Below are 17,557 nucleotides of genomic sequence, written 5' to 3' on the forward strand. Positions count from 1 at the left end.
GTTCAAGACTATGAAGCATTCAACCCTCTAGTTATTTGAATTCAGAAAGAGTGGTACATGCTTAAGTTAAAGCATATTGAATATGACCCTCAACCTCAAGGTGACTGATAGGATGCTATGTTGTTAGTTATGTTGTTAGTTCTGCGTTGCCTTGTCCTGTCTTGGACTTTATTTACTTTATGACCCTGTCCCTCTCAGCTCTGCTCTACAAACCTGTGGACAGAGTCACCCGCAGCACCCTGGTTCTGCATGTAAGTCAAATCAACACACTGAAGATTTTTCCCCTTCAGACTTGAATTTCTTTTATGAAAACAATGCTTCACATATCTTGAGAAGTGATCATAATTTATCTTCTTTCTTTCTCTCTTTCACACTTTCTCTTTCTATCTCTTTCTTTCTCTCTTTTGCTCTCTCCTTTTTCTTTCTCTTTCGCTCTCTCTCCTTTCTTAATTTTAAATTCTTTATTTCTTTCTTTCTCCCTTTCTTTCTCTGTCTTACTCTCTTTTTCCTCCTTTCTTTTACCCTCTTTCACTCTCTCCTCTCTTTTTCTTCCTTTCTTCCTATTTCTCTCCTGTCTTTCTTTCTTTCTCTTTCTCTCATTCATTGTTTCTCTTCTTTCTTACTCTTTTTTCTTTCACCCTCTCTCCTTTTTATTTCTCTCTTACTCTTTTGCCCTCCTTTCTTTCTTTCTTTCTTTCTTTCTTTCTTTCTTTCTTTCTTTCTTTCTTTCTTTCTTTCTTTCTTTCTTTCTTTCTTTCTTTCTTTCTCCCTCATTCCCCCTCTCATCTCTTTCTTTCTGTCTCTTCTCTCTCTCCATTCTCTCTCTTCATTCTGTCTTTCTTTCTTTCACTCTCCTCTTTCTTTGTCATTCTCTCCTCTTTCTCTCTCCTCTCTATCTTTCACCCTCTTTCTCTTCTTTTCCTTTGTTTCTCTCACTCTTTCTCTCTCTCTCATTCTTTGTTTCTCTCATTTCTTTCTTTCACCCTCTTCTTTTTTCTCTTACTCTTTCTTTCACCCTCTCTCTCTTTCTCTCCTTTCTTTTTTCTTTTCCTTTCTTACTATTTCTCTCCTTACGTTTTTCTTTCTTTCGCTCTGTTTCCTTTCTCTTTCTCTCTCTTTCTTTCTCTCTTTCTTTCACCCTCTCTCTTTCACCCTCCTTTCTTTTTTCTTTTTCTTTCTTACTATTTCTCTCCTTTCTTACATTTTTTTATTTCACTCTGTCTCCTCTTTCTTTCTTTCTTTCTTTCTTTCTCTCTTTCTTTCACCCGGTTTATCTTTCTTTCTTCATTCTGTCTTTCTTTCACTCTCTCCACTTTCTTTGTTTCACTCTCCTCTTTCTCTCTCTTTCTTTATTTCACCCTCTTTTTCTCCTTTCTTTTTCTTTCTTTCTCCTACTTTCTTACTTTCTTTCTCTCTGCTTTCTTTCTTTCTTTTTTCCATCTTTCTCTCCTTTTTTTCTTACTCTTTCACTCTTTTTCTATCTCTCTCTTACTTTCTTTCACCCTCTCTCTCTCTCCTCTCCTTTCTTTCTTTTTCTTTCACCTTTCTCACCCCTCTTTTTATTTCTTTCTTTCACCCGCTCTGTCTTTCACCCTCTTTCTATCTTTTTCTCTCTCTTTCTCTCTCAGGACCTGTTGAAACACACCCCCTCCAGCCACCCAGACTATCCACTGCTGCAGGATGCCCTGAGAATCTCCCAGAACTTCCTGTCCAGCATTAACGAGGAGATCACCCCACGCAGGCAGTCTATGACAGTGAAGAAGGGAGAGGTCAGTGTGGCAGGCTATGACATGAGGTGGCATGCATTTTGGACAACTGACTGTCCAAACAGAAAGTTTCAAGTGACCAAATCGAATGTGTGTATGTTCAGACAGCAGTAATTTGCTGACAAGGCTCCACTAGTTGTCACAGTAACGACGGGTGTGTGTGTACAGTGGGGTAGGCTGATTGGTTCTGGTGCTTGTGCTTCCTGTCACTCAGAAGTTATGTAGCAAGCTAAGGTGACAACAATGCTTGCCATGGACGTTTGCTTTGAATGTTCAAAATCATAGGGTAAGAACACTTTTAAAGCCTCAAAGGATAAGATGATCCAACTTTCAAACAATACTTTTTTGGCTAGCCACAGCAGTCAACTAGCTAGCTAGCACATTCACAAATGTATTTGTTACTAATTAACAAGCTAGTTAGCTACCACATGCTCTTGTCAAACTGTCAGCAGAGTAGCTAGCAAGAAACAATATATGCTGAAAAAAAGTCAAAAAACCACTTGAGGGCAAATAAATCAGATTTGACCGTTCAGACACAAGTCACATAGCCAGGAATCAGATTTGTAATTGATATGTGGCTTGAAATATCAGATTCCGTGTGCTTTTTTGTAGGAAAAATCTTTGCAGGAAAAATATCAGATTCTAATCGGATATGCAAATGTATAGGATGAGTCACTTCAAACTGCCAATGTGAATACGGCTTTAGAGGCACACAGACACCCCAACCTGGCCCTGTGGCTATCTGGACCTCCCTTATAATGCTTTCATACTTGTCTTCTTTTCAGACACTTTGATGTCACACTGCACCATTCCATAAGCAAAATAGTGTCCGATTACACAGCTTGCGTCAAAATGAGAAATCACCAGTCTCTTGTCCATTCAGACAGTTACAGTAGTTAGTTGGGTAGATTGCATAATAAGATAGATTCCCCCAAGCAGCACAGGTTCAGAGCTATACATTAGGAATCTGAGGGTTACTGTAAATTAGCCAAATCAAATTTTATTTGTCACATACACATGGTTAGCAGATGTTAATGCGAGTGTAGCGAAATGCTTGTGCTTCTAGTTCCGACAATGCAGTAATATCTAACGAGTAATCTAACCTAACAATTTCACAACAATTACCTTATACACACAAGTGTAAAGGAATGAATAAGAATATGTACATAAAAAAATATATGAATGAGTGATGGTATAGAACGGCATTGGCAAGATGCAGTGGATGGTATAGAGTACAGTATATACATATGAGATGAGTAATGTAGGCTATGTAAACGTATAAAAGTGGCATTGTTTAAAGTGGCTAGTGATACATTACATATCAAGATGGCAAGATGCAGTAGATGGTACAGGGTACAGTATATACATATGAGATGAGTAATCTAGGGTATGTAAACATTATATGAAGTGGCATTGTTTAAAGTGGCTAGTGATACATTTATTACATCAATTTTTCCATTATTAAAGTGGCTGGAGTTGAGTCAGTATGTTGGCAGCAGCCACTCAATGTTAGTGATGGCTGTTTAACAGTCTGATGGCCTTGAGATAGAAGCTGTTTTTCAGTCTCCCGGTCCCTGCTTTGATGCACCTGTACTGACCTCGCCTTCTGGATGATAGCGAGGTGAACAGACAGTGGCTCGGGTGGTTGTTGTCCTTGATGATCTTTTTGGCCTTCCTGTGACATCGGGTGGTGTAGGTGTCCTGGAGGGCAGGTAGTTTGCCCCCGCTGATGCGTTGTGCAGACCTCACTACCCTCTGGAGAGCCTTCCAGTTATGGGCCTGAGCAGCTGCCGTACCAGGCGGTGATACAGCCCGACAGGATGCTCTCGATTGTGCATCTGTAAAAGTTTGTGTGTGTTTGGTGACAAGCCGAATTTCTTCAGCCTCCTGAGGTTGAAGAGGCGCTGCTGTGCCTTCTTCACCACGCTGTCTGTGTGGTTGGACCATTTCACTTTGTCTGTGATGTGTATGCCGAGGAACTTAAAACGTTCTACCCTCTCCACTACTGTCCCGTCGATGTGGATAGGGGGGTGCTCCCTCTGCTGTTTCCTGAAGTCCACGATCATCTCCTTTGTTTTGTTGACGTTGAGTGTGAGGTTATTTTCCTGACACCACACTCCGAGGGCCCTCACCTCCTCCCTGTAGGCCGTCTCGTCATTGTTGGTAATCAAGCCTACCACTGTAGTGTCGTCTGCAAACTTGATGATTGAGTTGGAGGCGTGCATGGCCACGCAGTCGTGGGTGAACAAGGGAGTACAGGAGAGGGCTGAGAACGCACCCTTGTGGGGCCCCAGTGTTGAGGATCAGCGGGGTGGAGATGTTGTTACCTACCCTCACCACCTGGGGGTGGCCCGTCAGGAAGTCCAGGACCCAGTTGCACAGGGCGGGGCCGAGACCCAGGGTCTCGAGCTTGATGACGAGTTTGGAGGGCACTATGGTGTTAAATGCTGAGCTGTAGTCGATGAACAGCATTCTCACATAAAGTGGGGGGAAAAAGTATTTGATCCCCTCCTGATTTTGTACGTTTCCCCACTTACAAAGAAATTATCAGTCTATAATTTTAATAGTAGGTTTATTTGAACAGTGAGAGACAGAATAACAACAAAAAAATCCAGAAAACGCATGTCAAAAATGTTATAAAATGATTTGCATTTTTTGCATAAGTATTTGACCCCTCTGCAAAACATGACTTAGTACTTGGTGGCAAAACCCTTGTTGGCAATCACAGAGGTCAGACGTTTCTTGTAGTTGGCCACCAGGTTTGCACACATCACAGGAGGGATTTTGTCCCACTCCTCTTTGCAGATCTTCTCCAAGTCATTAAGGTTTCGAGGCTGACGTTTGGCAACTCGAACCTTCAGCTCCCTCCACAGATTTTCTATGGGATTAAGGTCTGGAGACTGGCTAGGCCACTCCAGGACCTTAATGTGCTTCTTCTTGAGCCACTCCTTTGTTGTCTTGGCCGTGTGTTTTGGGTCATTGTCATGCTGGAATACCCATCCACGACCCATTTTCAATGCCCTGGCTGAGGGAAGGAGGTTCTCACCCAAGATTTGACGATACATGGCCCCGTCCATCGTCCCTTTGATGCGGTGAAGTTGTCCTGTCCCCTTAGCAGAAAAACACCCCCAAAGCATAATGTTTCCACCTCCATGTTTGACGGTGGAGATGGTGTTCTTGGGGTCATAGGCAGCATTCCTCCTCCTCCAAACACGGCGAGTTGAGTTGATGTCAAAGAGCTCCATTTTGGTCTCATCTGACCACAACACTTTCACCAGTTGTCCTCTGAGTCATTCAGATGTTCATTGGCAAACTTCAGACGGGCATGTATATGTATTCTTGAGCAGGGGGACCTTGCGGGCGCTGCAGGATTTCAGTCCTTCACGGCGTAGTATGTTACCAATTGTTTTCTTGGTGACTATGGTCCCAGCTGCCTTGAGATCATTGACAAGATCCTCCCGTGTAGTTCTGGGCTGATTCCTCACCTTTCTCATGATCATTACAACTCCACGAGGTGAGATCTTGCATGGAGCCCCAGGCCGAGGGAGATTGACAGTTCTTTTGTGTTTCTTCCATTTGCGAATAATCGCACCAACTGTTGTCACCTTCTCACCAAGCTGCTTGGCGATGGTCTTGTAGCCCATTTCAGCCTTGTGTAGGTCTACAGTCTTGTCCCTGACATCCTTGGAGAGCTCTTTGGTCTTGGCCATGGTGGAGAGTTTGGAATCTGATTGATTGATTGCTTCTGTGGACAGGTGTCTTTTTTTACAGGTAACAAGCTGCGGTTAGGAGCACTCCCTTTAAGAGTGTGCTCCTAATCTCAGCTCGTTACCTGTATAAAAGACACCTGGGAACCAGAAATCTTTCTGATTGAGAGGGGGTCAAATACTTATTTCCCTCATTAAAATGCAAATCAATTTATAACATTTTTGACATGTGTTTTTCTGGATATTTCTGTTTTTTCTGTCTCTCACTGTTCAAATAAACCTACCATTACAATTATAGACTGATCCTTTCTTTGTCAATGGGCAAACGTACAAAATCAGCAGGGGATCAAATACTTTTTCCCCCCACTGTAGGTATGCCTCTTGTCCAGATGGGTTAGGGCAGTGTGCAGTGTGATAGCGATTGCGTCGTCTGTGGACCTATTGGGGCGGTAAGCAAATTGGAGTGGGTCTACGGTGTCAGGTAGGGTGGAGGTGATATGGTCCTTGACTAGTCTCTCAAAGCACTTCATGATGACGGAAGTGAGTGCTACGGGCCGGTAGTCATTTAGCTCAGTTACCTTAGCTTCCTTGGGAACAGGAACAATGGTGGCCCTCTTGAAGCATGTGGGGACAGCAGACTGGGATAAGGTTGATTGAATATGTCCGTAAACACACCAATCAGTGCTTCTCAGTTCCTGTAAAAGCCAGGGAAATGGTGTGTCTGTAAACTCCAATAAACCTGCGTTGTGAGTCAGATTCCTGCTGAGTCATCTCTGCCTGTCTGGTTTATTAGTGGAGGAAGTGGAGCGTAGAGGAAGCTCATGACAAAATAATATGGTTCTGACCAGGAAAGCCCATCGCACTGCCTACATCCTTGTCCTGGCTCCCCCACTCCCATCCTCCTGTTCCACTCTGAAGTCTGCTTCCCAGAAATGACCTGTAGCACGTCTTATCAAGTATTTGTCCACCCTTTCCTGTGGCGGCACGTACTAGTTACTTACCCTCACTCCCTCACCCCTGCTGAATTTCATCTATTATTACTGGAAACCTTTCCCACTTTGTCCATCAGACTTCTTACAATAAGTAAACGTGAGAATGAAACTCAGACAAACTACATTTCTGTATGGGTTGGCTCTATTGTAGTATTCCACAATTCATAGGCCTCTATTTGTTTAAGGCAAAATAAATGTAGTACTTGTAAGTGACTGGAGTTTGGTAGCTAACTGGATAAACTTACTGTGGTGATTGAAATCCAGGGTTCGATTTAGTTGGGCCTAGGGTTGCAAAGGGTCAATTTCCCTTGAAGTTAAGCCCCAGAATTTTGGGAATGTTGCTTAAATTCATAAAAAATGTTTAGCTTATAACAGTGAACCTTTTTTTGTGGGATACACTTAAGGCAATTCGAGGTCTTGTGGCATATTTTGGTGAAACTGTCCCCAATTCAATGGAATTGCAACCCTCTGCATGCACAGTGCATTCTTCCATCACATGTACAGCTGATTCTCAAGATCTTGCACACTAATGAGATGCTATTGAGCCCACCCCACTACACTGTCTGAGCCAAGGACTACATGCTTTCTGGTAAGTTTTGATTACAATACTGGGTGGGGTGAATATATTTTATGACATAACAAAAAATCATGTAACTGGTAAATGGTAGTCTACAGCAAAGTGTGTTTAAATAATTTCTAACTTGTTAACATTTTCTGCTGGTTAGTTGCTACCATGTGGGTTTTAGCTTGATTGAGCCTGCTAACTAAGGAGTGTTAATCCATACATGTTAAGTAAAATAAAACATCTTACAAATGAATTGTTTAATCTAACTGCTTAACTATTTATCTGTACATGGAATTGTATATATTTTTCTTCTAATCTTTACAGGAAAATGCCACGGGCACTATCTGATGTGTGGAGACATTTCATTGCAGCTGATGTAGAAGGAAAAGCTGGGTACATTTGCAAATACTGTGCCAAATCATATGTGAAGAATGAAACAAAGTTGCAGAATCACCTGGCCAAGTGCATAAAGTTCCCTCCGCACTCACAACAAGCAACCTCTGACAAAAGTCCCTCTACTTCTATTCGAGGTGAAAATGATGAATCAGACACCTTATCAATAGCAACAACTCATGGTCCTCCTGGAATCAGAATCATTTTACAGATGTACGTTGACATTTTTGGGGGGAGATGCGATGGATCATTGGGGATCATTCAATATTCCCTTTTGTTTTTCAGTGAAATCATCCCATGTGAAAAGTCAACCCATTTAATTAAACCAAAATTCATAATAACATTTCTATTGGATGGATTTAATCATTTGAAATGATGTCTACTTATGATAAGGTAAAAGGTTTATGTTTCTGGCTCTATATGATATGGTAAATATTTCCAATGCAAAAAACATCTACATTTAAATAGTATTCATATTAATTTGCATATATCCCCATTAATTCCTATATATTCCCAGGGAAAATTTCCACCTGAATATTCCCCAAAATGTGCAACCCTAGTTGGGCCCATCTTACCAATTTTGTCATCAGATAGTCATCCTCCATTTTGAGATATGTCAAAGTAACCGATGGCCATGTCAATACAGTGACTATAAATCCATGAGGGCATCTCCCTGGTGGAGTTTTCCTTGTTTTTGCATAAATGTGGTTAGGATGGTTTGGTCGAGTCCCACATGGGTGCTATTTTTTTAATTTATAAGCAGCTTTCAGCCCGTAGGGTCAAAGGTCAGTATTAACAGTCCAAGCATTCACAGCCCCACTCTAGCCACAGGAAGAGCAGATGTCACTGCATCAGTTACCAACTACCCACTGGACTGGCCGGGCAGGCAGGATTATTAGGATCTATTCCTGTAAACACTGGCTCTTTTTTTTAACGAGTCCGATGCGAAGGATATACTGCTTTCTTGGGAACTGCCCAAATCCCTGTCATTTGCGTGGAGAAAAGACAGAGAAAAATGGGGCGGAGGTCGGGCTGCCTTCTGAGAATTCATAGGCAAGTGATTAAACCCCCGCTGCCGTCCGTTCTATTAGCCAAGTGTGTCTATTTGTCAATAACAGCTGATGCTCGATGTCTAATATTAAAGAAGTCTCGAGGTATTGCTCGCCGGGTGGCCATGATAAACTGTAGACCACACTATCTACCAAGATATTTCTCATCTATATTATTCTTAGCCGTCTATTTACCACCTGGTTGAGTGCTGGCACTAAGACCGCACTCAACCAGCTGTATGAGGCCATAAGCAAACAAGAAAATTCTCATCCAGAAGCGGCGCTCCTAGTAGCTGGGGACTTTAATGCAGGCAAACATAAATCCGTTTTACCTATTTTCTAACAGCATGTGCAACCAGAGGAAAAAGAACTCTACACTGCGTGCACAATTATTAGGCAAATTGTATTCCTCTGGATTAATTTTATTGTTGAACAAACACAATGCTCTCAGTCAATCCAAAATGTTATTGAACCTCAAACCTGAATGTTTAACAAGGGAAAAGTGAGTTTTGCCTTTCTCAGGGAAATATATAAGTGTGCATTATTATTAGGCAACTATTAGTGTGCAGAATTATTAGGCAACTAAATAAAAATAAAAAATTCTCTCAACTCACTTGTTTATTCTCAATTTTTAGAGTAAGTGTAACAGATAAGTAACACAAAATGACAATTATATAACATTTTTGGCCTTTCAGAAATATACAGTGACCAATATAGCCACCCTTATTTTCAATAACTGCCATGAGCCTTCCATCATGGAGTCTGTCAGTTTCTTGATCTGTTCACGATCAATTTTCGATGAAGCAGCAACCACAGCCTCCCAAATGGTGTTCAAAAAGGTGTATTGTCTTCCATCACTGTAAATCTCACGTTTTGAGAAGGGCCCACAAGTTCTCAATAGGATTTAAGTCAGGTGAGGAAGGGGGCCAGGTCATTATTCAGGCATTTTTGAGGCCCTTGCTGGCTAGCCAAGCAGTGGAGTACTTGGATGCATGTGATGGAGCATTGTCCTGCATAAAGATCATGGCCTTCTAGAATGCTGAGGACTTCTTCCTGTACCACTGTTTGATGAAAGAATATTCCAGAAATTGGCAGTAGGTTTGGGAGTTGAGTTTCAGTCCATCTTCAACCCGAAAAGGTCCAACTACCTCATCCTCAATGATAGCAGCCCATACCAGTACCCCTCCTTCACCTTGCTGGCACCTGACTCAAAGTGGTGCCCTGTGTCCATTACTGATCCAGCCACGGGCCCATCCATTTGGTCTATCAAGAGTCACTTTCATTTCATCTGTCCATAAAACCTTTGAAAAATCTGTCTTCAGGTATTTCTTTGCCCAATCTTGACGCTTCAACTTGTGAATCTTATTCAGTGGTGGTCTTGTTTCAGTTTTCTTGACCTTGGCCATGTCTCTGAGCACTTGACACCTTGTACTTCTGAACACTCCAGGTAGGTTGCAGTTCTGGAATACGGTGGCACTGGAGGATAATGGGTTCCTGGTAGTTTGACGTTTAATTCTTCTCAAGTCTTTTGCAGTTAATTTGCGCCTTTTCTTCCCCATGCGTTTTTTGCTCCCCAGTTGACAATTCGCAACAAAACGTTTGAATGTCCGGCGGTCACACCTCAATAGTTTAGCTATTTAAAGAGTGTCGCATCCGTCTGAAAGGCATTTTACATTTTTGGCTTTTCAGTGTCAGTTAAATTTGTTTTTTGGCCCATTTTACCTGAGGTAATGAGGCTGCCTAATAATTATGCACACCTTGATATAAGGTGTTATTCACTTTCGCCACACCCTCCCTCATTACACAAATACATATCACCTGAAAATGATTAAATCCAATAAGCATTCAAGTTTATATGGTTTGGAGTTCGAAAATGTGAATAGAAACAATGATAAGATCAGAATACTCACTTGCTTAATAATTGTGCACGCAATATAGACCACCTTTACTCCACACACAGAGATGCATACAAAGCTCTCCCTCGCCCTCCATTTGGCAAATCCGACCATAATTCTATCCTCCTGATTCCTGCTTACAAGCAAAAACTAAAGCAGGAAGTACCAGTGACTCGCTCAATACGGAAGTGGTAAGATGCCGCGGATGCTACGCTACAGGACTGTTTTGCTAGCACAGACTGGAATATGCTCCGCGATGCATCCAAGGGCGTTGAGTATACCACCTCAGTCATCGGCTTCATCAATAAGTGTATCGACGACGTGCGCGGACCAACTGGCAAGTGTCTTCACTGACATTTTCAACCTCTCCCTGACCGAGTCTGTAATACCTACATGTTTCAAGCAGACCACCATAGTCCCTGTGCCCAAGGAAGCGAAGGTAACCTGCCTGAAATGATTACCGCCCTGTAGCACTCACGTCGGTAGCCATGAAGTGTTTGAAAGGCTGGTCATGGCTCACATCAACAGCATCATCCCAGATAAGCTAGACTCACTCCAATTCGCACACCGCCCCAACAGATCCACAGATGACGCAATCACACTCCACACTGCCCTTTCCCACCTGGACAAAAGGAACACCTATGTGAGAATGCTATTCATTGACTACAGCTCAGCTGGTAAGGGTAGGCAACAAAACGTCTGCCACGCCGATCCTCAACACTGGGGCCCCTCAGGGCTGTGTGCTTAGTCCCCTCCTGTACTCCCTTGTTCATCCACAACTGTGTGGCCAAACACGACTCCAACACCATCATTAAGTTTGCTGACAACACAACAACGATGAGACAGCCTATAGGGAGGAGGTCAAAGACCTGGCAGTGTGGTGCTAGGACAACAACCTCTCACTCAATGTGAGCTAGACAAAGGAGCTGATCATGGACTACAGGAAAAGGCGGGCTGAACAGGCCCCCATTAACATCGACGGGGCTGTAGTGGAGCGGGTTGAGAGTTTCAAGTTCCTTGGTGTTCACTTCACCAATGAACTATCATGGTCCAAACACACCAAGACAGTTGTGAAGAGGACACAACAACACCTTTCCCCCCTCAGGAGACTGAAAAGATTTGGCATTTGGCATGGGTCCCCAGATCCTTAAGTTCTACAGCTGCACCATCGAGAGCATCTTGACCGGTTGAATCACCGCCTGGTATGACAACTGCTCGGCATCTGACCGTAAGCCGCTACAGAGGGTAGCCATAAGACTGCTGAACAATGAATCAAATGGCCACCCAGATTATTTGAACTGCACTGTTGGATAAGGGCTTGTAAGTAAGCATTTCACGGTAAGGTCTGCACCTGTTGTATTTGGCGCATGTGACAAATAAAGTTTGTTTTGATTTTCTTTGATAACAAGACACTGATTTAACTTGATATCTTTCATTTACACTTTTTACAACCAGGTCTCAAATCTGTTTGAGGACAGATGTTAATTTATGGGAAGAGAATATCTTTATCCCAGCAGCTTCTAGAAGTTAGTTAAAATATTATGTTACTATTCAGCAGAGGTTTCACTATTATTCGAGTGACAAGCAAGTCACAAGGTCTGAGTGTCAAGTCGAGTCCAAAGTAGAACGGGTTGAGTTTCGAGTCAAGTCCAAGTCGTGAATTCTAAGAGCGAGTTGAGTCAAGTTTTTTTCAAGTCAAGAAAAAAATAATCTATACATGCAATGACTTGCTGAAATACAAATCTGTGTCTATTTATTGAGACTACCAGAGGGTTTTTAAAATTATTTTTGTCTACAACACATTTTGATTATGTAATTCATTTTAACAACAAATTCCAAATGCAAGTAAATGATTAATTATCAGACCAGTAGCCAGTAGTAGTAATTGTTGCTTGATGCAAAAAAAACTCACTGTGCTAGCTCACTCGACCTGTTGATTGAAAGTTTGCTGGTCCAATCAGAGGGCCAAGTGTGCGTTTTAACTAGCCAATCTGTTTTTTGTTTTTTTGCAAGTGTGATGCTGGCATGCAGCTGTCTCTGGCTGCTTGGACAGTAGAGACTCTGTGCCACAAAATGAGTGACAAAACGTTACCAAACCTGGCCAGATAATTTCAAGTCAAAGTCGAGTCTTGAGGCTCCAAGTCCAAGTAAAGTTATTTTATTTTCTGTCGAGTGTCAAGTCATCAAATATGTCATATGACTCGAGTCCTCACCTCTGCTATTCAGTGCAAGTATTCCTTTTGGAGATGCTCCTCCTGTCTAGAACCAGTCAGGCCACATACATCATACTGGTATATCATACACATACTGGTTCCACTTGAGGGCCATAATAACATGTTCTGACCATGTGTCATATGTAGGGATACATAATTCCAGCAACTTTCCATAAATTCCCTGATTTTCCCGAAATCCCGGAATTTTGCAACCCTAGTCACGTGAGTCATCAGAGTACATTTATTGTTTATGAAACCCACTCGACAACTACTGATTCTGTGTTCTGGGTATAATCTGTGTTCTGTCAACTGTGAATTGATTGAATGAGGGGGTTAAGGGTCAGCTGCCTGAGGTACAGCTCTCATTTGCTGAATGTGATGGGGTCAGAAAGTAACTTGACAAGGACATTACTGAAAAATGTTTCCATACCACCACTCTGGTGGTGTGGAAGCAAATTCTAGCAAATATGAATAGAAAAAATATCCAATGAATGTGTGATTCCCTGTTTTGCCCCTGTAGAACCGTCAGCTGTTGAGGGACTGCTTCATGGTGGAGCTGGTGGAGGGATCCAGAAAGCTTCGCCATGTCTTCCTCTTCACAGACTTACTTCTCTGTGCTAAGTTGAAGAAACAGACTGCAGGGTGAGTGTAGATTTACTGATGGACCAGATGGTTTGTTTAATATCCTGGCTGTGGTGTTCCTTACGTGTGTGTGTGTGTGTGTGTGTGTGTGTGTGTGTTGTTTGATGGTTCCTGTGTGTGTGTGTGTGTGTGTGTGTGTGTGTGTGTGTGTTTGTCTCTCTCCAGGAAAGGCCAGCAGTATGACTGTAAGTGGTACATCCCACTGTCAGACCTCACCTTCCAGACCATTGAGGACTCAGAGGCCACGCCCATACCCCAGGTCCAGGAAGAGGAGATTGACGCCATGAAGATCAGAATCTCACAGATCAAGAACGAGCTCCAGAGAGAGAAGGTGACAACAGACGTCAGACAGAGGGGAAATCCCTGTAGTGTTATAACGGATCACTTTATTATAATAATGTTGAAACACTTGACCAGATTATGGCTTCATAATAGCCATTAATGACTGAGACAGTGCTATACATTGAGACGGCAGCAGCTGTCTGAGTGCTCTTCTTCTATATGCGTCTGTGCAGAGAACCACTAAAGGAGGGAAGGCGATGGAGCGTTTGAGGAAGAAGCTGTCGGAGCAGGACTCTCTGCTGCTGCTCATGTCCCCCAGCATGGCCTTTAGAGTGGCCAACAGGAACGGCAAGGTGAGCCAGCCACTGACTGATTACTCTCTCTCTGCACCTATGGTTCTGCAAGGTCATATCTAACAACTACACAGCTCATTGTTTGTACTTTGAAATATTTTGGTCCAGGGTCTGCTGCCCCCTACAGGTGTAGAAATGTGGTACAGCATTGCTAAGATGTCTGTTGTATTGTACAGCAGAGGGCTACATGTTCTTTTGTGTGTTTCAGGGCTTCACATTCCTCATCTCGTCAGATTACGAACGTGCGGAGTGGAAGGACATCATCCGCGAGCAACAGAAGAAGTGTGAGTGTTCTCTGCAACATAAGCTATGCTTGTGACAATCCCATGATTGAGCTGATGGTGGCTGTCAGTCTCTCTCTGAACTCCATTCCCTCCTGCAGGTTTCAAAAGCTTCTCTTTGACCTCTCTGGAGCTGCAGATGCTCACCAACTCATGTGTGAAGCTTCAGACGGTCCATACTATACCAATGACCATGAATAAAGAAGGTAGGCCATAGACACAACTGATACAGCATTGGTAAGGATGGAAGGCTGGTTAGTAATGTCACACTTATTAATAATAAGAGAGGGAGATGTTTATTAGTGTTGTTTTTGATTGAACAACTCTCATGACTTTCCCCTCTCTTTAGAAGATGAATCGTCTGGATTCTACGGTTTTCTGAATGTCATTGTTCACTCTGCATCAGGCCTCCAACAGAGCTTGAGTAAGTGGCTCAGTTGTGTATTTTCTCCATATTTTTTGGTGTCCTACACTGATCACCTTGAATGGAGTATAGCCAAGGCTGTCCTTCCCTTCCGCTGTCAGTCTCCTCCAGTCCGGCTGTCACCTGGCAGTCAGCGGACATTCCCATGTGGAACAGCTGCTGGGGAACAGTCAGAACTCTGAGGATTAACAAGGAACACTGTGGTCCGGCCACAGCTGGTCTGGATGGAAAACCCCTGTCGTCTCACTCTTTGTCCCAAATACAGTCACGCGTACAGCTCACATGCATACAGTATCTCTTATTTTATAACAAATCTGACCTGTTAATCCAGATGTAAACATGCTCTGGACAGGAAATATTTTCCTCAATACTTACCAGATTCAGAGGGCACGGCAAGTTGTATTGTGAGGGTTGTCATAAAGTATGGTTTAACAGTGTAGGGCAAAGTACATGTATACTCCTCCATCCAGGTCTTACTGTGACTCAGTGTGTATCCCTATGAACCATGCTAACTCCCATGAACTGTTTCTTCTTCCACACAGATCTCTACTGCACTCTGGAGGTGGACTCCTTTGGCTATTTTGTGAACAAAGCCAAGACACGAGTGTACAGAGACTCCACAGAACCCAAGTGGAACGAGGTGAGGATGCCACTTGTCAGTTAGTGTCCTGTCTATTCTGCCTTATCTGCTGGATTGATTCTTACGTGTTTTTTTTTTGCTGTTTCCCTGCAGGAGTTTGAGATTGAGCTGGAAGGCTCTCAGACTCTGAGGTTGCTGTGTTATGAGAAGTGCTACAACAAAGCCAAGCAAAACAAGGAGGACGGAGAGAGCACAGACAGGATCATGGCCAAAGGACAGATACAGGTACGGAGTGAGAGTATGAAGCACATTTTGTGTTGCCTGTCACGCTGGTCTACAGTGTCAACAGTGACATAGCTGAATTAACTAATAGGCCACAGTGGTGAAAATGACTTATCTAGTATGTCAGCCCCAATAGCTGCCCTGTCTGTGGATAATCCCACCATGTGTGGTTCTGTGGTGAGGAAAAGGGCTGTGGGGGATGCTCCTGGGTCACCTCAGCCTGATTGGTGATGGGGTGTTGTGACAGAGGGGGGGATTACAGTTGGGAAGGGAAACAGGCTGACCAAATGTAGCCCCTGGCACAGATCCATCCAGTGGATGTGAGACAGAGCGGGACCCCTCTCAGAAAAACCCTGAAAACATCCAAAAGAGAACATTGTATGTTTGTCTTTTGAATAGACAATGTACTGTTTCTATTGTCTTTTTGGACAATCCACAGCCAACGTGGTCCCACACTTCAATTCAATTGTGTATGACCCTCTGGCCTGGGTCTGATCTGATCTGTTTGTGGAATTTGAGATAAGTGCTGATTGGAGAGGCAGTCTGAACATTGTGTGTGCATGTGTGCCCAAATGTTTGGGGATTAAAAAGAGACAGATCAGATGTGGGAGGGTTTGGTTGAAAGGAGAAAGGGTCAGACAAAGGCACTCAGTTAGGAGGAGCCAGTAGACCCAAAAAATATCTACCAACTGGTGACTGATGAGGATCCTGTAGGAGGCTTGGGGTTGTAGTTCTCATAACAACCTCTGAGCAGCCACCAGCGTGTGTCCATAATCACAGGAGGAGGGGATTCTCAGGAGTTAATCCACATATCCATCTGGGAACTGGAACAACAGGGAGGCAGCGTGGTTGAGAGGCTGCCTTTGTTCAACTTATTTTTTATCTGGTGTGGAAGGATTGATAGCATGACAGGGTTAAGGAGTTGACAGGACACACACACTTGTGGGGGACTCTACCGGACCACTAAAAGACTATGCGGGCCTCAGGATTCTTTGAGACAATACAATAACCATATCAGATCAGAGGGATCCAATCCCATGCTGTTTGGTGGGGATTGTTTAGGAGAGAGTGGCTGATTTGGAAGATTATTTTCTGGACTGCTGTCTCGTTTTGTTTGTCCCATTGTTTGGTACAGTACATTAGTGGTGAAAGTAGAGAGTGAACGACTGAGTCTCAACTAAAAGAATGGGTGAGACCTGTACTGAAGAGCTGATTCTGGATCAGACCAGCAGTCTGATTGGAGAGGTGAACACTAGCAGCTGTTCTCTGGAGGATGAGGGGGACACAGGTCCCAGGAAGCCCCCAGGCACAGGGGCACGGCTGTGGGGCAAGGTCCGCAGCACTCTGCTCAGACAGAAGGTAAAGACATGTCACACATAAGAGAGAGAATGGTCTTTATTGTTGTCGTGGATGGTATTTGATTAGGAACATTACTAGAGGGTAGGGTAGATATATTAATATGTACATACATCCTTAGTTGGTACATCTTTTAAGTATCCTTGAATGTGTTATATTCTCATACTTAATACTCTATTCTCTTTTGATAAGTCCACCGCCTTATGTAAGAAGATGTCCACAGAACAAAAAGATTAAGATTACCAGAGTTATATTGAGTATCTGTTGGTTCCTTGGCTGAGAGGACATCTGTCATGGTAGATCATCTGAATACCATGAGATGATGTTATCACACTTGTGCCTGACCACTAGAAAGAACTGTTGGCAGCTTGGTATTAGTCAGATGATTAAAATAGCACAGTAACTTGAGTTGACACTACTCAACCATATGGAGCTTATGTAAGGACGAGGGAAAGTGATGGGTAACTGGTATGTAAGACCCAGGCTTACTGATTGGAAAGAAATACAAAATAACCATCTTCATCATTAAATGAATCCTTTTGTGCAGTTTTAGCTTTTCTTCTGTGAAATGATCATTTCCTTCTAATATGGACAGTTTCCTTCAAACTTGTTTTATTTTTTATACTCTGTTTTAGTCTCTGATAAGTTGGAAAGGATCAAGAGGCTAACTGTGCGAAACATTCTAGTGGTTTAAATATCTCAGTGGTTCTTAATAATAAAATGGATGTCATTAATACAGTACTATAACATGTCTGTACTGAGATAAAGACTGCATCA

General features: G+C 43.0%; 1 protein-coding gene across 4 annotated transcripts in view; it reads left to right on the top strand.

The window, feature by feature from the left end:
- The window catches only part of LOC106585467 (breakpoint cluster region protein), a 43,519-nt gene that overhangs the window by 19,518 nt on the left and 6,444 nt on the right, over nucleotides 1-17,557 (top strand). For 3 of the 4 annotated variants that reach the window (XM_014171699.3, XM_014171698.3, XM_014171696.3), the window contains 10 exons: nucleotides 199-251; nucleotides 1,629-1,769; nucleotides 13,101-13,222; nucleotides 13,388-13,553; nucleotides 13,738-13,857; nucleotides 14,066-14,141; nucleotides 14,240-14,344; nucleotides 14,488-14,562; nucleotides 15,105-15,202; nucleotides 15,296-15,427. In XM_014171699.3, the coding sequence (XP_014027174.1) occupies nucleotides 199-251; nucleotides 1,629-1,769; nucleotides 13,101-13,222; nucleotides 13,388-13,553; nucleotides 13,738-13,857; nucleotides 14,066-14,141; nucleotides 14,240-14,344; nucleotides 14,488-14,562; nucleotides 15,105-15,202; nucleotides 15,296-15,427 (1,088 nt within the window). Of the gene's footprint in view, nucleotides 1-198; nucleotides 252-1,628; nucleotides 1,770-13,100; nucleotides 13,223-13,387; nucleotides 13,554-13,737; nucleotides 13,858-14,065; nucleotides 14,142-14,239; nucleotides 14,345-14,487; nucleotides 14,563-15,104; nucleotides 15,203-15,295; nucleotides 15,428-15,478; nucleotides 16,784-17,557 lie in introns of those variants that run through there. The other variant, XM_045707185.2, reaches the window with a different exon arrangement.

This window comes from Salmo salar, chromosome 24 (assembly GCF_965601325.2).
Source record: "Salmo salar chromosome 24, fSalSal1, whole genome shotgun sequence".
NCBI lineage: Eukaryota > Metazoa > Chordata > Actinopteri > Salmoniformes > Salmonidae > Salmo > Salmo salar.